General features: G+C 38.9%; 3 protein-coding genes across 6 annotated transcripts; 2 read left to right on the top strand and 1 right to left on the bottom strand.

Moving 5' to 3' along the window:
* Positions 1 to 6,965: 6,965 nt before the first annotated feature.
* On the bottom strand, positions 6,966 to 10,022 carry LOC136266838 (uncharacterized). Its single transcript, XM_066061859.1, has 3 exons — positions 9,883 to 10,022; positions 8,949 to 9,664; positions 6,966 to 8,430 (listed from the first exon to the last, which is right to left on the bottom strand). The coding sequence occupies exons 2-3, from the start codon at positions 9,652 to 9,654 to the stop codon at positions 7,133 to 7,135; spliced, it is 2,004 nt and encodes a 667-aa protein (XP_065917931.1). The 5' UTR covers positions 9,655 to 9,664; positions 9,883 to 10,022; the 3' UTR covers positions 6,966 to 7,132.
* Positions 9,901 to 12,067, top strand: LOC136266840 (caspase-3-like). 2 transcript variants are annotated; one of them, XM_066061865.1, is made up of 3 exons: positions 9,901 to 10,134; positions 10,398 to 10,846; positions 10,937 to 12,067. In XM_066061865.1, the coding sequence occupies exons 2-3, from the start codon at positions 10,402 to 10,404 to the stop codon at positions 11,890 to 11,892; spliced, it is 1,401 nt and encodes a 466-aa protein (XP_065917937.1). In that variant the 5' UTR covers positions 9,901 to 10,134; positions 10,398 to 10,401; the 3' UTR covers positions 11,893 to 12,067. The 2 variants fall into 2 exon arrangements, with proteins under 2 accessions (XP_065917937.1, XP_065917936.1); XM_066061864.1 differs by having other exon boundaries at positions 9,905 to 10,094.
* A 239-nt stretch (positions 12,068 to 12,306) lies between these two features.
* LOC136266366 (WD repeat-containing protein 31-like) lies at positions 12,307 to 21,915 on the top strand. Of its 3 annotated transcripts, XM_066061384.1 has the most exons (11): positions 12,307 to 12,508; positions 15,419 to 15,493; positions 16,773 to 16,941; positions 17,883 to 17,986; positions 18,767 to 18,834; positions 18,970 to 19,030; positions 19,082 to 19,162; positions 19,800 to 19,900; positions 20,643 to 20,698; positions 21,204 to 21,273; positions 21,600 to 21,915. In XM_066061384.1, the coding sequence occupies exons 1-11, from the start codon at positions 12,347 to 12,349 to the stop codon at positions 21,697 to 21,699; spliced, it is 1,047 nt and encodes a 348-aa protein (XP_065917456.1). In that variant the 5' UTR covers positions 12,307 to 12,346; the 3' UTR covers positions 21,700 to 21,915. The 3 variants fall into 3 exon arrangements, 2 of the variants coding, with proteins under 2 accessions (XP_065917456.1, XP_065917457.1); XR_010706076.1 differs by lacking the exons at positions 20,643 to 20,698; positions 21,204 to 21,273; positions 21,600 to 21,915 and adding exons at positions 19,949 to 20,134; positions 20,186 to 20,629; XM_066061385.1 differs by lacking the exons at positions 20,643 to 20,698; positions 21,204 to 21,273; positions 21,600 to 21,915 and adding an exon at positions 19,949 to 20,629.
* Positions 21,916 to 21,926: the final 11 nt, after the last annotated feature.

Raw genomic sequence — 21,926 nt, forward strand, 5'->3', positions numbered from 1 at the left:
TAAGCCTTTTTGTGTAGCCTTACCTAATGCAGCCACGTGTTTAGCAAGATCACAGGTCATCTGTCTAAATTGACCATTGTAATAATCCCCAAATGTGTCAGTGTACTAACCTGTTAATGCAGTCACCTGCTTAATAAGGTCGGGAAACTTTGGCCCAATGGCAACCGAGGTTTTACTGTAACCAATACATCATCAATGTGCCAGCTGGAAAATGGTGACATAAAGCATGGATAGGTTGAATGGATAAATCCAGGGGGGTTGGACAAGACCACATGCACTACGAAGCGCTAACAAAAACATTTTAATTAAACATAGTAGTACTACCTGTTGAAAGTAATAGAACATCATTACTATAAGTCTGATTACTCCATACGGGCAGCATTTTTCCAATCGTGATTCACACCACTGCAAACAACAAACTAAGTAGAACTAAAATGTGTCGAGCCCCTTCCTCTACCTTTGTTGTATAGAGACTAGTTAGCTCATGTGAAATACTTTTAGTACTTATGCAATACTACATGATCAAGTGGACTTGTCCTACTGCCCCTGGTATAAATCAAACAAGCACCCTTTTCTAGTGTTGTATAATATTTATAAACAGATTTTAGGGATAAGTAATAATGTCTGAAGTAACAACACACAAGTGACGATACACAGATGTGAAAAAGTCTTGGCCATCTAGTGGTACCATTGTACTAATAGCAACTCCCAGCCATAACAAAGCCACGGTACAAATGTTGAGGTGAACATGGCAGTGAATCAAGTAGACTCAGAGGAGGTTGGACACACTATAAGCACTACTTAAATATATTGCTCTTAATTGCATTCTTTTCTTTGGTATTTCACGTGACCCTCAATAGTCGCAATACTAAACTGAAAACGATGGGATTCACTCACTTCACTGGGGTTCGTTAGATATTCAGATTGTCCTTCATGTAAGCTTCAAGGGTATGTACTTTGTTTTCTTAAAGCACTTGAGATTCCGGGTGAAATTAATAAATTGCATACAACTTCACCAGACTTGTTTCATTGTGACAACGACCCTTCACTGCGTTACACTGAGATCGCTGTATTACCATCCTCAATAAAACAGATTTTGTGTAATTTATTTTATTGGCACTTTAAACTCTGGCTTTGTCACCAGCCAAATCAGTGGGGTTCGCTGGGGTTCACCACACTGTTAGATTTAGAAATTCATAAACTTTCAAATGAACTATGGTTTTAATAAAATTGTCTTGAAACAAAGATTTTCCAATGAAAATGTACAGCGCACGTGAACGCATCCAACCTCCTCTGAAGTAGACTATAGAAGGGGCATCACATGCCACCAGGCTACAAAAATTACATGGAATATATATATATATATACTAGCATTTGTAAAATGTTCATACCTACTATAATTCAAGCAGTTAAACCCCTCGCTATACCAACTCAAAAGTGGACCTGTTTCAAAAATTTGTGAACGAATAGATGACATTTTCACCAGAAAGCAGACTGGCTATATATGATCTCACTATTCTAGTATGTAAGTCACTCTACAACTGCAGGTATTGGAAACATGTAATTTTTCCAGCACCTGGCTTTACAAATGCTAAAAGTTTTTGCCACATGTTTCAATTGAATGCCACAACTGTGATGTTACATGCAATTGCTCTATATATTTCCAAATTTACAGTGCACCAGTGACTATTATGTCAATTCAAACTCTTAAGCACAATACTAGTGGTATTTGTATATACCCAACTGCACTATAAGCAAGGGGTGTCACACAGACTCTGACTGTAGGTCAAACTTCGACACGGCTAAACTCACAAAATTGTTCTACAGTAGATCAATGGTCAAGATGAGACAAAGAATTGACACCTACAATCATACATATTTAACCTCAAGTTTACGGACTGACTAGACACAAGGATCTCTAACAAAGCTCCAGGAGACATATCATGATTGTAATTGTGTTTCTTTCACAGCTGCTGGTAGAACACAACGAGCAATTATTATACATGTTATAAGAACACTGGAAAATATGGCCGGGGCAGTCAAAATTTAAGAAATATTTCAGTCACAGGTCAAACACTGAAAAACTCTTCAAGTCACATGAAACTTTGTCTGGTCAAGACTTACCGTGATCACAGATTGACCTATAACAAGTGCCTGAGCAACACCTCTTATAAAGTGTGCGATAATCAATACAGCAGTCTACCAGCAACAGAGATCGTGATAGTGTGTAGTCAGTGTTTCCAGGGGCTCAGATGTCCAGCCTCCCACGGATTAATACTTGTGTACTTACAATGTAACAAAGTACAGAGAGATTATAGTGACTGGTGCATTGATTCACGTAGCTATAAATCTGTGTGTGTGAAATCTCACCTTGATGATCTTCGTCATTAATCACCAGATAAATTCACGTGTTTATGTCTGAGTTGGTCTGACCTGGGCAGGCTAAGAGTCCTAGCAACCATAGAGCATGAATAGTTTCGTGCACGTCGCGCAGGTACGCATAAAGTAAAGTTTCCGGTATAACGTCATTTTGTGGCTAAAATAGTGATCACGTGATCCGTAGGATGTCTGTAGTCTCGTGCCCAGCCGGGCTCGCGCTAATGCGCAAACACCGTCTGGTGACAATGCTCGAGTTTCTTGGGCCCGATCCAGCCAAAATATTGGCTGGCCAATCAGAATCGAGGAGTTTCATTTTAAAACAGTGAAAAACCTTTCGAAAATGACTAGGAATAAAGTAAAACTCAGAATAGGGCGTTTACTAGATGCGATCTCTTCATTCATTGTATTAGTTTAATGTGTTTATTTTATTTTGTACCTGTTTAATGTGTTCGTGTACGATTACCATTGTGGGAGTTAAACAATCGGAAACTATACGTAATTAGTAGAGGAAGCGTTTCATTTCTGGTGAAACGTCGAGTCACGATTCATAAGGTGAGATCGGAAAAAACAACTTGACAACAAACATCTTGAACAACCTAGGTGAGTAACTTCTGATAAAATGGCTTTAAATAGTCTGCTTTTTCGTCTACTTCCAATACATTCATGCGATTATGCAACTCGTCGATTCTGATTGGCCAGCCAATATTTTGGCTGGATCGCACTTCCGGGCCCAAGAAACTCGAGCATTGTCACCAAACGGTGTTTGCGCATTAGCGCGAGCCCGGCTGGGCAGCCACGAGACTAGGATGTCTGTACATAACGAAACCCCCCTTGAATACCTGTTTAAAAGATCGATATAAAAATAATAAATAAATACTCTAATAGAGCAGTCACAGTATTCTTCAGAGGAGTAGTGTAGTAAGCTTATAGATAAGGAGATATGGTTGGTGAGGGGTAGCTATTGTGATTGTTAGCAGGTCATGACCTCTATTTTTTTTTTTTTTTTTGGTCTTCAACTTTATGCACCTATCAATGTATTGCCCCACTGCCCCCCCCTTCGGGCATATATGGGGCTATAGTGGGGATTTGACACAGCCGAATGTCAAATGCCCCATAGTAGGGCAAACCTATCGTGTAAAATCCCCACCGTTGGCCCCAGTTGCGGGTATCACTCTTTTCACCCTATTTCATATCCCTATACAATGGCGGATCCAGGATGGGGCATTTGGGGCAAATGCCCCCCACCCTCCCTAACCTAGTGGAGGAGCCAGCCATACTTCTGATTAAAATAGCAACTAAACTTTGTCAGGCCAAGAAACTCATGAAAATATGCACATTTTACTAGCATTTATTACAATTTCACCTGAAATCAAAACGAACCAAAGTCAAACTAACCGTGAAATTGTCTTTCAGCACCTTCGTACGTACTAAGCGCCTCTAAAAATAATTATCGCGTCGTAGTTGTTTAAGACATTCAGGGCCTTTAAAACAACTTGTAAGACTTTACAACTATCTGAAAAGGCCAAAATGGTAAAAATCAACAGTGAGACACTACTAAGAGGTGATTATTTGCTACTTCAAAAATGCAGCACTGAACTAGAGAATCTGGCTCTCATATCAAAACATATGTATGTGATTTGTCAAATGAGGCATTTTCAGGTGGTCAACATTAAAAGTTTTCAAACACTGGGTTAAACCTTTAAAAATTAAGAATTATGCATTAAACAAATCTAATATCTGTTTAATATCTTTTTTGAAACCTCAACTTGGTAAAACAGGCTGATCATAAAATCTCATCATTCCTTGTCCTTTGCTGTCCAATACAAAATACATGTATTTTACACTACACACAAAAACACTAATTTACAACCTTTAACTCACAAAATTTCTACAGCACACCATACAATAAAAGAAAGCCCTTGAATTTCTCTATCCAATTCCGACCGTACAAATGGGAAAATGTCGCTATAGCGACAGTTATTTACTGCTGATGATGACATAATACGCGCTCCATACATTAACCTATTGGAAAATTTAATTATCTCGCCTGGAAAATCCCAATTTACAAGTTGTTATCCTCAATGAAATTCGCTAAATTTGGTATCATTCTACGCAGCGAAGGATGCTTAATAAGACTCCGACCGTACAAATTGTTAAACAGATTAGTTTATAGAAATATGTTTAAAAACACGTGTTATTACGGGCATCCTGAACACGTAAATTTCGCGGTACAAGGCTCCTTTTTAAGCTTCCCTTTCGTTACTACACAAAGAACTTACACATGAATCGAATCGCCTTTCATCAAGGAATCTGATACACCAAACTTCGTGCCTGTCAACCAAAGTACGCGGAAGTTATGGCGCCTTGTTTAGAGGACGGTGTTATTTTATACGAAACGGGCGTAACCCATTCGGAAATCCGGAATATCTTACACAAGTTTTGATATGCACTTACAACTTAGCCTGTTTGTGCCCCTCCCCTTGCCAACTCCTGGATCCGCCCCTGCTATAGAACTTAGACAAAAAACAGTGAACCAAAAAGGCGAAAAAAAAATGTAATCATGAAGGGGGATCGAACCCGGGATCCCAGTGTGATAGTCCAGTATACTACCAATTATGCTACCGCTGCTAGCTCCCTTGACCCCCTTCTTTTGTATCTTATAAATGTGACTAACGAAATAAGCTGTATATAGCTATAGTAAGAAGAACCTAACCCTAAAGGTGAAGAAGAAACCAAAGCTGAACCCTAACCCTAACCCTAACGCTAATACTACTAGACGCTTCCCCTAAAGTCGACTACTCGTGGCAACTACTGGACGCTTCTCCTAAAGTCGACTACTCAGGGAAAAACCTGGACGCATCCCCTAAAGTCGACTACTCGCGGCAACTACTAGACGCATGCCCTAAAGTCGAAGAGAGAGAGCAGCAACTACAGTAGGAAGTCTGGATGCTTTTGAGCTTAATATTACGTAAGGGTTATGAAAGGTGGTGAAAAGAGTAAAACCCCCCCAGTTGCAACGCGGGATTTACTCGGATTTGACATAGCGAAGAAAGTTACAACAAAAAAATATTTGGGTGCTTACTGAACGATCGTCAAATGCCCCGTAGTGGAGTAGTTTCGTGTCAATTCCCCCTGTAAAGCCCCACTTACGCCCGAGGGGGGAAGGGGGGGTGGTGGGGCAATGCATCGATAGGTGCAGTACAGCTTCGGTAATCTGGGGCCCCACTTTAAGTCCTTGCCCTGGGCCCCTTAATTTCTCTGGGCGGCCCTGCTTGGCAGCCCAGGCCTGTCTGATAATTGTATTTGAAGTAAAATTAACAAGCTATTGCAAACATATTCACGTGCATGCCATCCCGTGCCATTCAGTAGGCCGGCATTAGCTAGTTCACCACAGATCATGCATACAGAGTAGTCGTGAACTAGCCGAATGCCGGCCTACTGAATGGCAGCCAGTCATTCATGGCCACTTTGCTTTTTGAAATGGACTATAAGGCCAGGCCAAATTAATTCACAGTTTATCGTCACCGCCCGCATGGGATTTTAGGAATAGAGCAATAATTTCATAATTCATTATTTCTCACGTGATAATCATTGCTTACGCTTCTGAGCTCGTTTTTTTATATTAAAACATGGTGTGTGCAACAAACGTGATGATTATTCCCAGCCTGGACTCGTTAGTACCTTCAATAAATGGATTTCTAAAGAGAGATTGCATAAACGAATAGCTAAGTATTAACAGTGACGTAATCAAATAAGCTCTGCAATCATTGTTAAAGTAGCTAGCAACTGTGTAAAGCTACTTTTTAAATGTTTTTCCATGTTAAAAACATTATGAAATATGAAAAATGACCTCCCTCCCGCATGACTTTTTCAAATATCCCGGACGATAAACTGTCAATCAACTTGGCCTGGCCTAACCATGATTGGTAAAACAATCTTAATGGAGGGCATGTGATGTGCTATACCTCATACAGTATAAGGCCACTCCAATTGGTAATTATGTTTCTGGTCCTTTGAAAATCAGTTTTAGGTGCGGAGTTCAGCAACAAAGCAACAATGAAGTGACTGCTCAATTAGAGTATTTTTGTGATTTACTGACTGTTCTATTAGAGTATATCGATCCGTACTATGCACTCTGCCCATTTCTTGCAGGTTTTCACTGATAAAATATAAATTATGGCACTTAGATAGTTAGATTTAGCATACTTGTTGCAGCCCAATATTTGTTTCTGAAATCTATAGGTTTTTCAAAAAGCTGATGCGGGCATTATACCCATGTATTTCTGAAATTTCATATTCTCCTCAGTGAAAAGGATGCGGGCGATGGACCAGAAACATAATTACCTATTGGAGTGGCCTAATGTATGATTCGCATGTAACATGTCTAATGCTCTGGAGTCTGGATGAGTCATATAGCTAAACTATACACATTATGTAGTGTACATGCATAATTATATCTGAAAACATTTCAATGCTTTAATCTGGCCTCATGCTACAGGTTTAGGGAAACATGGGGTACAGCTCCCAGCTGATTTTGAACATCAATGCTTCAAATTTACTAGTTCATGCTCCATGGATAATACATGTGTATCTTACAATTATTAACTTTCTTTACAGTATAGTACATTAATTTTCATGAGCACCATAATTATATATTTTACAATTAATATAAAGTATATATACCACAAGGGCGGTTTAAAAATGCATGTCTCAGTTTTTATACAAAACAACATCAAATACACATATAAGTATATTATGAAACCATTCCAAAGAACCAAACTTGTTTGCGTAGCAGGGTAACTGGTGCAGGACACTGCTTGTAACCTTGAGTGGTATAAGCTTCTGATACTTTGCTGTTGACCATCGTTAACATACTGAGAAGGTCTTGCTGTGGAGCATTGTCCACAAGAACTTCACACAATTTGGAAATATACCAGGAACCATATCGAGGGCTTCTCCATGACACGCTGCCAGGTGGAGTAGCATAACCAAACAAAAAATCAGCTTCACTTGGTAGAGAATGACGTAGAGCATCATCATCACCCCTGGCATCTTTCTGGACAGTAACCCCTTTATCTTCATCCTCCCCACGACAAGCTTGAATGAAGAAAAGCTTTGGTTTATTGGACAGTGTTGGACAGAAATTTCCTTTAAACAGACTGGCAATATCATTGATCTTCACTGGTTGACTATCAGTACCATATATACCATCAAGGTAGCCATGACTGAGGATACAGCACACAAAACTGTCATAATTCTCATGACTCATTAGGGCAATCTGCATTAGCTGACGAGTGAGCTCTGAAGCAGTAAGATTTCTCAAGACTCGTACATCATATTGGAGATACTCCCAAGTAACACGAAGGTTCTCCTCATCAACTTGTGAACCCCGACGATTTGGCAATGCTTCAGTGGAGGAATCATTGGAATAAAATTCAGAATTGTTGATGATGACAGCGATACCATGTGGGGTCTTCTTCATTGGGTACTTCTCTGCTACTGGACCAAATGGGATTGGCACATGAGCATTTTCTTCCCTCAGGGCCTGAATTTGTACAACATTTTGTCTAATCATTTTCTCATATTCACGTATCTGTTGCTGCAACCTCTCCTTTTCACTGTTGGAGTCAGTCTTTACCTCACGCAGCATATGTAACTGTTGTTCATACTGCCGTGTGAGTTGGTTAATCATTTCCTCTTTGTCCTGTAGTTGCATCTGATGCTGCTGTAGTTGTCTGTCCTTCTGCTCTAGGTCCCTTCTGTATTGCAATTCTCTCTCTTCAAGTTGTTGTAGTTTGTTGTGGTAGACAGCATCATCCATTGACCCTCTTATTGACTCAAGCTGTCCACGCTGCTCTCTTACTTGGTCCAGTTGGTTTGCAGAAGTTGTAAGTGCACCTCTTTCATCATCATTTTCCACTTGAGTTGGTGTTGAGAACACCTGCTGATCCTGAATATTGCTATGACTTGACTGTATCGTATTCAAGCTACCAGGTGCATATTGTGTATCATATGGTGCTTGCTGTTGGTGATGGTCTCCAAAAGGTGGTGCTATTAAAGAAATAGTTGATTCAATATAAAGATGGTGAAATAGGTTACAGATCATTGAGCATGGCATGCAACCATCCTAACATGGAGGCATGGTACTTTTTAGTACTTAAAACGCTATTGAACACATACAGTTGATTTAAAATATAGTTGTTGTAGTTCCTAGATACAGTGAATGCCTAAACAATACAATAGTTACATACTGGTTTTCCCTTTTGTAGATTGAAAATAGCGTTCACAATTGTAATCTTATAATAATGGTAATGGTGGTCACTGTAAAGCTTATATAATAATGCTAGCTCAGGCCACCAAACATAACAACTACAAGCACAATAACTACAAGCACAACAACTACAAGCACACCAATGTACCAACATGACTACTCACATAAACTACATGTGACATGTTTGTCATATGCTACAGAAACATGACAAATGCTGGTGTATAAAGTAGTTTAGAAGCTAAAATTTCACAATACCACCAACACACAACTACTCAATACAGTAAATTGGATTTCATACCTGTTGCAGGGATGTGGTGCTGGTTATACATTGCTGTTGGAGCTTGTGGCTTATTCAGTGTTACAGGTTGCCCGTGCATGTATGTCATTGTGTACTGATCAATCCAGTTGCAGAGGTCGAGTCGACCAACACTGTGCAGCAGATCTCGCAAGTATTGCAAATTTTTGGGTGATATGATCACTTGCTGTTCAAAGAAATTGAAAAGCATTAAACCACTGAGGTTAGCTCTATGTTGTATGCCAGCATATTCTGCTTCCTGTGAGAGATAACAGATCGTACGAACTTGCTGTAGTTCAAGTGAGTTTGAAATTCTTCTTAGTAATAAACGATATGTGTTGAGTTGACTTTCTGGTACATCAAAGAAATTAGTATTCTGTTGAAAGTGCTGTGGCTGATTTAAAGACAGCAGAGATTCTTGAAAAGCATTATTTGTTGAGTGGCCTCCCATAAATGGAACTAACTTTTCTGCTAAATATGGCTTATTTGCCGACTCAAGTAGATCAGCCAAGTAGCTAGCATTGTTCACAGATATCTTACCACATTCCTCAAGTGCTTGAAAGAACTCTAGTGGTGATTTGACTTTCTCCATTTTTGCTGCAGCAATAGCATCTTGGCCAAGGTATTTCAAATCCGCTAGTGTACTGGAGTCAATGTGTTTAGACAAATGAGTCAATGTTCTCCGAAACTCGCCTGACTGTGACCCCATAATTTCAGTGCTGTATGAACAATATTAAAAGAAACTAGTAAAATATCACTTTTGACTTTCTTTCCGTCATGACAGGGCATTTTCTGGATCAAACTACTTGTGCAAGTCACGAGAATGTAATGACAACAATTGAAATAACGCACAAAGGTCAAAAAACATTATAATAGGCGGGAAATCGAGCATAAAATTCTCTACTGACTGGAATATGAGACATATAGGTACACTTACTTATACTAGATGACATCCGCCCATGCTACGCAAAGAAAGATCCCGAGGCTTCCCCAAACTTGTGGTTCTTGGCACTTACGTCATGGGGCGTTTGATGGGAATTTACACGACGACTTCCATTGTTATGGTATAAGACGGGAAATACCTCAGGGACAAAGTAATCCACCGAAGTGAACATCACTGTACGGTCACAAGGATAAGTTTAACAAAGAGTAAGAATATGTCGTGACTGTGGGCCTCAATAGTGCTGCAGTATGTTGAATGTGTACATACGCGTTTAAACTTGTTATACTGTTTCAGTATTTTAAGTGGTGTTTACAACTTATTGTAAATGTACAACAATGCCAATAAATCTTTTTATAATGTGTCTGTGTTTAGTATATATATATTATATTAATTTGGTGCCACCACTTTCAGTTAGATATGGTATCAATGATATTGACATAGATCAGTTTATAATATGCTGGCTACTATCTATGTATAGTCATTAGTGGATTATATTATGGTTTATACAGCACAATGAACACCGAACGTGACCGAGCCTATCAATTCCGCTACAAGTTAAAGCACCTATCAGACAATCTGACCTCAGATGATCTTGATCAACTGAAATATTTGTGTCAAGACCACATCAAGGTGGAGAACATCACTAGTGGCATAACTTTGTGGAAAGAACTGGAAGACTGTGGCAAACTGGGAGTAGATAACTTGGAATATTTGAAGGAATTGTTTAATAGCATTGACAGGTTCCACCTACTGAAGGAACTGTTGAGTCCACCAGAGAACAAGGGACCATCTACGTCTACGCCGCAATTTAATCAACCTCCTGGTAGGAGGGATGCATATCTTTATGAGGACACTGAAAGTGTTGTGAAAGCTTTTGGCAGCCTCACCACCATTGACACTCATCCAATACAAGAAGGTAGCTCTTTGGCTGATGGTTTTTGCCAACCGCAACAATCAGGTGGGTGTTTCCCCTGTTGCTAAATATAAAACAATGATGTATTGAAGGGACTGTAGAGAGTGACAACATCCTGTTTCTTGTATCATTTAGGATATCATACACCACCACCAATGATAAGGGGTTATCCTCTACCAAACCAGGAAGGCGTGATTTCACATCCACTTGGTTACCACACACCGACACTACCAATGATGACAGCTCATCCAGAACACATGCAGGATATGGTGATGCCATCTGAGGAGAGTATGGCTAACTACATGCCCCAGCAGTATGCCTACCATGAGCCCTACTACCATCCCTACCCTGCACCAAATCTGCCACCTGAACCACCAGCATATAATATGGACAGTAGCTGTCATGGCTTGTGTGTTATCATCAGTAACCAGACGTTTGCTGATCATGATAAAAGGAGAGGGACTGAGAAAGATGCTCAAAGGTTGTTTTATTTGTTTACACGGCTCAATTATACAGTTGAGATAAAGAAAGATCTTACGAGTCACCAGATGATGGAATACCTCACCGAAGTTGCTGCGAAGGATGAACACAAAGATGGTGACAGCTTTGTGTGTTGTATCCTAAGCCATGGACTAAACAATAACATATTTGGTTCTGATAGTCAGTTAGTTGAGATGGACGATTTGGTTGCTCCCTTCAAGGGGAGTAATTGTCCTAATCTTACTGGTAAGCCGAAGCTCTTCTTTATTCAGTCATCTCGTGTGTCCAAAGGTGATGATGTTGTAGAATCAGATGGAGCTGCCCATGGACCCCAAAAAGAGAGCTTTTCATTACCAACTGAAGCTGATTTCTTCTATGGATTTGCTACAACACAAGGCAACACTGCATATATGAGCAAGCAAGAGGGATCATGGTACATTTCATGTTTATATGATGTGTTTATGCAATATTCTGGTCATCATTATGACCTACAAACTATGCATACAATTATCAACCAGCGTGTGTCAGAAATGGCAGCTGAGGGTAGCGATCACCAACAGTGCTCGGCTCCTGTCAGTACTTTACGTAAGAGAGTTGTCTTTAATCACTGAATCTAAATCAGCACATATACTGTATTTTTGTTTTGTATAAAAGACTTATTTTTGTTGTAATATTTTTTTATGCTTTGTATATTGTTGACTATATTTATATTAAATCTATTTTTTAACAAAAAAATAACAATGTTATACCTACACAATGTACTCACGTTTTTAAATGTAATGATGACTGGGTATAATATTACAGTGACTATTGGCCTTTCTGACTACCTGACCTGTTAAATAAAAGTTTGGTACCGGACCAAAGTAGTTTTACTGGATACAGTGAAGGAGACAGAAGGACCAATCATTTACTATGGTACCTACAGCAAACCTTGAAGTAGGTATTTGTGCAGTATCATGGCTATTTGTGGTTGCTAGGTACAGGCTTTGCGTTGCTAGGTAGTTTTATTGTAAGCGCAGCGCGAAAATTGTGGAGACCGTGCTTGTTAACGCGCACCAGTAAAAAATGGGCGGACGTTCGTCCAAATCAAACAAGCCGGACCACGTCAACTACATGGAAGACATCGAGCAGTCATGTTATGAGGACAAGACGATACTACATGAGGGACCAATACACTCAATATGTAGCGTAAATGAAAATCTCATGTTATCGGGCGGAGCTGACAAGGTAATGAAATTCCCTCGGAAATTCCTCACAATCATAATGTCTGCTGCGTACAAGATTGTCTCCTATACGTTGTTGTATTGCATGTAGAATATTGTGATATTTATTCTGTACCGTGTTTTGTATGTCAAATGTAGCTGTTAAAAATGACGTGCTAGTGCAAAATGTTATTGCTCTGCTGTAATTGACTAGAACTTGTGTATATTGTGGTAGTAGTAAGGTGTTAATAGTGTTGTTTGAGTGGTAGGTAATCCACTGGACCATATGCTGTGCTGTGTAAATTAGTGTCATCTGTAATGGGTTGTGTTAGAGGTATATATTGCTTCGTTTGCTAGTTACTGTACAAACAGAAAACTTGACGGAATTAAATTTGGTGGTCGGCAAATTTTTACTGAAATTTTCAAATTTAAATCTGCCAAAATCCAGCTATAGTAGCTAAAGAAATTGAAAACACGGAGAAAGAACTATGAACTTACACAGGTTATTCAGACAAAGATCTAGGAAGACATACTAACTTACTGAGAGCTGTAGCCAGGTATTTCTCTGTACCTTTCAGATATTTTGTACGCAAGCTAGCTGAGGCACCTGCAAGTTGCATTCTCCTAATGCATCCCATGTCAGATAGCTACTGTAGCTACATCACTCATGGTCTTGGCATTGGATGCAGCTGTACTGCTTGAGATGCCTTGGGCTTTCATGACATCATTTGAAATTTAGAATGCAATGCATACATAATTAGCGCGGGCCCCTGTAAGCAAGGAAGATGAACAGTCATTTAAATTGTTATTCAATTCACCAAATATTTCCCATCAAATTTTGTATGCTATTTACAACCACAGTCATATTGAAGTCTTGTGTGGCCACACCACTCATTTATCAGTTGGTATGTATAATCTGTAAATGATAAGCTTTCAGAAAGCTCAGCATATATAGTCAAGTAGATTGTATTGGTCAATGGCCAAAGCAAATTTTGCAAGAAAGTTTCGTTTAGACCTACGGGTTTGACGGTACCACCAGTAGCATATCTTTGCTTTTAATATATCAGTGTAACTTTAAAAATACTGTATATATAGCACAAAGTTGAATTTGTTAACATTTTATACAAGTTTATTGGAGAGTTGTTATAATTTATTTGTTGTAATTGCTAGTAATCATTTAAAAACACGGTATTGTCTGTATTACAATATATTCCTAGAAGCCTATCTTAAGTGTAACATTGTCCTTATTCTTGCTCTCTAGTTTAGAACATTAGAACCACATGCCTTTAAATATTTGCAGGAGTTTTAGAGAATTTGGCTTGTGAGCAGTATTGTACAAACCCTGTCCTCTGTAAACTTACTCTGTTTGCTCACAGACTTGCCAACGATTTTCTCACCAAACTGTTACATTTTTCAGTATTAAATTGGATACCAAGGTGGAAACAGCTTTAGCCATTTACCACCCAATTTGCACTATCCCAGCTTACTTTTATCTCAGGACAATACTGGGTTATCAAACTTGGGTCAGCCCTTGTTCCACCTTGTTCACAATACTGCCAGCAAGCGGACTGGTGATTGTTTGTACCAAAATAACATGAGCTAAAACAAGCGCACAATGTATAATGATGAGCCATTCTTTGTTTGGGCACTTAATAAAACTGTACTGAAATCGTATCAGCAACACAAAGATTAATCTCTACAATGCTACAGCCACTGTATTATAGTAAGTGGGTGCCTCTTTTGCCAGTGTCAGTAGAACAAAATGGTTGGGAGTCTACCAGAAGCATGGTGTGTCTTGTGCTACATTGTAGCCATGTTGTAAAATACTTTTAGAGTGTAGAAAATACTTGCCGTGTGGCCAATAGCAGCAAATTATTATTGCTGATCTGAGTTGACCACATTCACATTGTGTCATGGCCCAGGCCAGCCCACCTTGTCTTGTCATGCTGTGCTGGGGAGTGTATAAGCAGTGGAATGGACTACTGGAATGGTGGAATGGTGGAATAGAATTTTAAAAAGTTCAATATCAATTTTTACATCCAAATAAGTATAACCCCTCCCCTTAAGTAAGCAAATAAATGGGGTGAAGTAAGCTCTTTTAGCATAATTCACCTCACCATAGACAAAGTTTACCAGTAATGTACTGTAAAGTAAGTTATGAGCATGCACAATAGCAATTTATTGAGAATACCAAGAAGATTCCTGACTTAACCCTTGTTTCCAATTAATGATAAAAAATTAGCTAGCTAGCTGATTACACGATGCATTGTAAAAGTACATTCACTGTATAATAAAGTATTCATTTATTTATTATCAACTTTACCAGTTAGGCACTGGCGAACACAGAAGGCAGACTGGCAGAGCCTGTACGAGGTGTTTACCATTAACCTAGAAGCCTAATCAAAAATCTTTGGGTAAAGTGAAACGGGACTATCTTGCAAGCTGTGGCAGTGCCACATTGCACACTGAACTGAACCTTCACTATGACAGTTAGTTCAGACAAGTAATAAAGTATTGAGTTATAAGTCATACAAGTGTTGTGGTGAGGAAAAGTATGCTAAATGAGCTTACTTCAATGGGGAATCCTATTTATTTGCATACTTCAGGGGAGGAGTTGTACTTATTTGGATGTAAAAAATGATATTGAAATTCCATTCCAGTATTCCGCCATTCCAGTAGTCCATTCCACTGTACAATTGATTCACACTACAGTTTTTATTTTGCACCATGTTGTGGTTAGAACGGGGATATAGATATATTTTTTGGCTGTCATGATAAGCAGTTAACTACAATTGACAGTTGGATTATTTGTACCTTTACATCCAATTGAATTTAAAGTTGTTAGTTAAAAAGAGGTGACCCTTCTATGCAGGGGTCAGGTCCCACAAATTTATTGTGTTTCAAATCATACTTCACAATTCTCTCATTCATACAGAAAGTTTTATTGTACAATTGGAGTGATGAAGCTGTTGTGGGCAAGTACAAAGGACCAGAGAAGGACATTACACAGGTAAGTGTCACCATGGAGTGGGGATATGTAAAATTTTATTACAAGAAAAGTGTCAACAAAACGAACATAGCACGTTGCTGTTTTTTCAGCCTTACATGTTGCTTTACTTTGAAACCTACAAATTCCTGCTGGTGAGTACCTAGGGAAATTTGCCAGTACCATTCTTCCTTATTAGTAACTAAACTTGTTAGTACTTTATGGCCTCTGTTACAGTACTGCTAGTAATGTAGAACTTTGATGTGTAAATGGCAGCCATTTTGATAAATGTGTAGTTCCATTTATTGGATAGTAATAGGCAAACAGTGTCAGATAACAGAGTACGTATTTTTTCTGTATTGGATTAAAGATTTTCACTGTACATACTACAGAGTACTTATCCTTATCTGTAAGTACAACCACACTAGGGACCTGTGAGAATTGTGAAACTTACTGGAGTCATTGCATGATAACTACGGAGCTGTTCAGTGACCAAGATGTACACTATTGTTCAAGATGTTCATACGTATCTCACACAGTCCTAGATTTATTGCATTTGTAGCTGCTTATTCTGAGCCTGCATTCTACCAGGAGCGCATCAAATCCTATGGACAAGGGAGCATATAACTCAGTAAACAGCGAAATTCAAACATGGCTGCCGTGTACTATAATAAATAACTTAATTAAGATATTATGCAGAGGTGCATGTCACATTTCCGCTATGACGAAGCGAAGCTATGGAAATGAAGTTCAATGGCATGACGGAGGAATAGTAACACAGGCTTAGCAGGACAATCTTTTTATAGTCACTAATCATATAATATCACGCTACTTGACTATTCCAAGCTCTACCTTCAACCTGATGATCTTCCTATTGAAGCAGCTTTACATAAGACGGAGTAGCTGTAGCAGCCCATTCAGTGTATCCCTGTTGCTCATAAGAATGATGTAACCAATGATATACATAGTAACACTGGACACCATGTTTGAATTTCGTCCATAGTATTGGTAGTGTACAGAGTTACATGCTCTCTTGTCCATAGGATTTGATGAGCTCCTGATTCTACTGATTCCCATACATGTACATAGAAGGGATACCCTATGCACATACATAGAAGGGATACCCTATGCACATACATAGAAGGGGTACCCTATGCACATACATACATGTACACTCTTCCTGTAAGCTCCTAGCTACAGAATTGACACAGTCATAGTTACAGTACTGTATTTAACATTATCCAGTAGTATAAACATTTCTTACTTGTTTGTTCAGTTTTAATCCCTTATTCTCCTTTATCAGGTAATATCAACAGAGCCATCAGCGGTGTTGGCATCCTCACGGGATCACAACATTTACATGTGGCACATGGCATCTACTGCATCCAGTATTGTAGGGGATGACAGTGTACAACCTTTGAGTAGTTACCGTGGTCACTCTCTAGCAGTTACCGCCATTGCTTGCTGTCCAGGTGAGCCAGGGAGTGTGCGAGGGAATTTTTTTACCCGAAGTTTCTTAAGTAGCACAGGCCACTTTCCTAAATATTTAGTAGTGTTGTGAAGCTCTTTACAAGACAGAACTATAAAGTACATAAAGCAAGGTTTAGTTGTGACAGTCCATTTGTTGGTGATTCTTGACATGAACAGATACCCCTAAGCAGTCAGTAAGCTCGAATTAAAGAGCAAACAGATGTTCATTTCTGATCTTATTGATTTCGTAGGTGCTCAGATAAACAGACTATATTATATATATATACACCTTCTGTCCAGTGTAGCAAGCCAGCGACCATGTGAAACTTGTTATTATGTATTAATTTTGGTGCATTTTATCAAACCCTGAATTCACTTCATAATCATAAAAATACATTTTGCATATCATTTCTCATCCAAAATAACAGTGCAGGAGGGTGGGTTTTTATTTTACTTTTCCTTAATTCTGTATTTGACCGGTTAATAGCCACGGCTACTATAACTTTCAGCAAGGAAATCCCTGCGGCTACTATCTGAGGGCGGCTACTACAGGCTTGTGTGGCAACAGCCCATGGTGTTTATATGGATTCATGAGTGACTGACCTTGTTTAATCATCCTTCAATAGTATCATTCATTTTAACTTTCTCAAAAACATTATTTCCTGGCTTAAATACGGTAGCTCACATGACTCAGAATATAACTTTCTTGATCTACTCTAGCTAGTTACTATCTTTAAAAGTTGCTTAAAGCTGTTTTCAGCTACCAATGGTCCCAAAATTTATTGATGTGACACTGAAAATGGCTATGTGGGTAGGGATGAGAAACAATTTCATGTGGCCTTAAGTTTAGAGCAATAATGTATGAGTAGTACATGTAATGTTTATATGGTTGTGTTAGTGTTATAATGTGTGTTACCATGGTATCCCCATACACACACTGCAGTACATCAACATCTACTGTGTAGTGGATCAAGAGATAATAGTGTACGAGTATGGAACATGCCCACAAGACGTTCTGTAGCTGTCATGGAGATACCTAGGAACTTGGTGTGTAATTGTGTGTGTGTGTGTGCGTGCGTGCGTGCATACCCATGTGGCCATGTGTAACTATTATTATTCTTGTAATTAACAATACAACTGTGTAACCGTCTTGTAGATTGAAGGGGTTGATTATCCAAACTAAAAGGATGTTCATATAGTTGATAATATGTGATTTACTGAGCGAAAACTGGCTGTTTTGCAAAATTCTTTTGTGCCATAAAAATGGCACTTATTTACGACGGAGTAGAAATAAAGTTTATTGTCATGATTTCTATGTTGAAATAGCCCTCTTCTTTGTTTACATGGAAGAGTACAGGGAAAGCACTATATACCTTGATGAATTTGTCAGTCCATAATGAACAGATTGATTCAAGTTCTGTAGCTTGTTTCAGTCTTGAGTTATGATCGACTAATTAAGTGCCTGTATTGTATTTGATTGTATACAAATTGAACTTATTACTATTCCAACTGTCTAGTGCTATAACTCCTAGACCAATAATCAGAAAAGACTGAAACATCGGCTGTCCACTCCTTTGTTACTATAGAAAAGAGAGAAGCAACAAAACAGAATTTAAGGAATGTGCAAACAACTGGTTTTGGTTACATATGCTACAGAAACACTGTTGACAAAATACTCTAATTGAACAGTCATTTCAACTTTCTCAATGTTTTGGTCCACTGTATGTTAATAAAGTGGTGAGGTTCAGTTTGTTTTAGGTTATACTGTTTTAATACATGGTTTAGGTGAGCTCCTTATTATACTAGTGTGTTTCTGTGTGTGTGTAGGTCACTGGTTTAAAGTGGATTGGTACAGAAATGTCAATATTACAATCTAGTGAAGACAAGATATTAAGGTCAGTGGTAGTGTGTATGTGTGTACGTACGTCTGTGTGTGCGTGCGTCTGTATGTGTATGTGTGTGTGTGTGTGTAATGCAACACACCATTGTATGTATATGCTTTTGCATCTTGTATTGTCATCTTTTGATAGAGTTTGGGATCTAAGAACTAACTCATTAGCCCAACAGTTTCCAACCAAGACCAATGTACAGGTACACATCACCAATAATACTCACATGTGAAATGTCACTAACCCCCTACAGACAAGTTGTGATGTATCACATGATTGTAACTACTTCCTCAGCACCAGTGCAGGCTCAGCTGGTGTGGGAGCTGAAATATCAGTAAGTCTACCCTGTAGTGTTGTACATTAAGATATGGTAGATAGACCTGTTATATGTGGCCAACCACATTTCCCCCTCGTTGAGTCCACTATTGAAGACCATTTCTCCTACCCAATGACAGAGAAAAGTACATGTGAAATAATTGTGATACCATGGCTACTATAATACTAACAAGACCAGATAGGCCACACCAAAGTGTATTGCAGACGTTTCACCCTCTAGTAGTGATCCAGGAACTAAAGAAAGTTGAATGCCTGGCTGTTTTATTAGGGTATATGGCTACTTTGTTAGATTATATTATATAGCACTTGCTGTTCCTAGCTAGATCATGATTAGTATAAGAATAAACCTCCTCTAAAAGTGATGACTGTTCTATTAGAGTGTTTTTTCTCAATTGGTGTATGTGTTTGCCTTTGGCGCTTATAAGCTCCTGGTATGTTCTATCAGTGTAACTACATGTAGTTAAACAGAGCTCTGTATGTAAATGAATGCGCTTTGTTCATCTGAACAGCTTTCTTGAATTGACACCTTTGTTAATTGCACACAAAATATTCAGATTATGGATGTCTCTGTAATGGGATAATCCCTAAATATAGACTTCAGTGTATCATACTGTAGCTACCGTGGTTTTTTTTAGTTATGGGATAGGAGACAAACTAAGCTTCTTGATGAGTACCGAGGTCATAGAGAGACTGTCACTTCAGCCATCTTTATGCCAATAAAGAATGAATTGGAACTGTAAGTTGATGGTTGTTATACATTATATAGATGCAAAGCCTACGGCAGCTATGTGAAGCACAGCTGCCTGTACACCATCTCAGGCACTTGAGCCTTGTGCAGGCAAATCTAGGGCTAGTAACCCGCAGGACTGTCCAGGTATCATAGAGAGAGGTCTCGGAACCCGAAGTTCCACTACAACCCCAACACCGCTAAATGAAACAAGGACAGTTGGGTAATTGCTTTCCTTTCCCGGTAAGCACCAGGTGCCCAGTGATGTTACAGCTGGGTGAGCTGCTTCTCCAGATGACACCAGGCCAACAGATTCCCAATATACAGCTGGGTAGACTGGAGCAATGTGAGTAAAGTTTTTTTGCTCAAGGAAACAGCAGCAACACCAAATTGGCATAACTGGGCATCGAACCTAGAATAGCCAAGTGGCTAGAGCATCGGCCTGGTAATTGAAAGGATGTAACATTGTGTTTGTGGTTTCTTTGGCAATACTTCTTTGTACGTTTCAAATATAAATGAGTGCTGCCTCACAGACACATAATATACACATGTGCATGCTCACACACATGGCTGGCATGCACACACAGAGAGACACAGATATACACGCACACACACACATGCACACACACACACACACATACCACACACACATACACTCACGCATGCACGCACACGTGTTGCTGCATGCCAGCACGTACATACACTACATGGCTGATTGTACTCACTCACTATTATTATTATACTGTTACAGAATAGCCTCATCATCAAATGATAGTACTGTTAAATTATGGAGCAGACACACTAAAGGTGAATGTGTGTACACATCTGTCTTTTAGCATGATGGTGATTGTGTTGTGCTTGCATACCTGTCACTTGTACAGTACATGTCTACCAGTTGGAGAAGTAGAACACATCAATACTTCTTTTATTTTCAGTAGGATAACTGTTACCAGTTAAAACTTGCTATTCAACAGTCATTTAGTATTCCAATGGCGTAGCTGCCGTTGAGGCAACCGAGGCAGCTGCCTCCGTAAAAGTTAGAAAATTGAAGTGAATTTGTTACAGCAAAAGATTGAGATACTCTAATAGAACAGTCACTTACAGTACCTTCAACTCTAATAGAGCAACAGATTTGCCTCACCTTCCAAATTTTTCTGGCCAGGACCTTGATTTTCCTTAAACAGTGTACTCAAGTACTGTGCTATCTCTTTGATGGTATGTGTGACTGACTAGCCAGTAAATTTGCTTTTATTTTGATGTCTCCCTCTAGTAACAGTATCAAACACATAACATGCCTCTCTCTATGTTACAGTATGTACCCACAATCAACACATACCTGATGCTGGACCATTACTGTCCTTAGCTGCTCCTCTACACTCAACGTAAGTGTCTAACATGTCACTTAGCATGTGTCTGTGTGTGTGTGTCTGTATGTGTTTGTGTGTTAGTACAACTAAGCACAAACAAGTGTTCTGTGGCACTTTTTGTTAGAATTAAAATGATTGGGAAAATTTATTGCTTAATTGGTCTGATGTTAGCAAACAGTTTAATGGTCATTAGATTGTGTGGGGAGGTGTTGTAACAATTGTTTACAGGGTATGTATGTAAGGAATCTCATGCATTATCCCAGTAAAAAATAGCTGGCACCTGTGTTATAACTGCTTGTACTATATTTATGAATTTACAATACTTTTTTTTAAAACTCTAGCATAGCATTTAGCTCATTCCGCAGTGGTATACAAGTGTGGACGTTCCAGGCTCAACAACATGCTGTTAACTGTGGGCTACACCAGTTAAGAAGATACTGACCTCCTTATTCATGAGCTAACAGAGAATTACGTACCCTATGAGAGACTTGTTTATTTATTAAGTGAAGATTTTGTGTATATTTTTTATTACTAACCTTGTACCATGATGATCACTTATATGTATTTATGTGTATATATTGTTGCCATGTTCACTCATGTCAGTTGGTGTGTGTGAAATTATTATGTAATGATAACTTATTTTGTCTCAGAAAGTAATAAAAATTAAT

The sequence above is a fragment of the Dysidea avara genome, chromosome 9 (genome assembly GCF_963678975.1).
Source record: "Dysidea avara chromosome 9, odDysAvar1.4, whole genome shotgun sequence".
In the NCBI taxonomy this organism is placed as follows: domain Eukaryota; kingdom Metazoa; phylum Porifera; class Demospongiae; order Dictyoceratida; family Dysideidae; genus Dysidea; species Dysidea avara.

Excerpts from the sequence above, each read along its gene's own strand:
- LOC136266366 (XM_066061384.1), top strand. The coding sequence starts at position 12,347 with ATGGGCGGACGTTCGTCCAAATCAAACAAGCCGGACCACGTCAACTAC. Across the intron at positions 17,987-18,766 it reads TGGAGATACCTAGGAACTTG|GTCACTGGTTTAAAGTGGAT; the intron begins GTGTGTAATTGT and ends GTGTGTGTGTAG. Across the intron at positions 19,031-19,081 it reads CAACCAAGACCAATGTACAG|ACAAGTTGTGATGTATCACA; the intron begins GTACACATCACC and ends AACCCCCTACAG.
- LOC136266840 (XM_066061865.1), top strand. The coding sequence starts at position 10,402 with ATGAACACCGAACGTGACCGAGCCTATCAATTCCGCTACAAGTTAAAG. Across the intron at positions 10,847-10,936 it reads TTGCCAACCGCAACAATCAG|GATATCATACACCACCACCA; the intron begins GTGGGTGTTTCC and ends TGTATCATTTAG.
- LOC136266838 (XM_066061859.1), bottom strand. The coding sequence starts at position 9,654 with ATGGGGTCACAGTCAGGCGAGTTTCGGAGAACATTGACTCATTTGTCT. Across the intron at positions 8,431-8,948 it reads GCACCACATCCCTGCAACAG|CACCACCTTTTGGAGACCAT; the intron begins GTATGAAATCCA and ends TTTCTTTAATAG.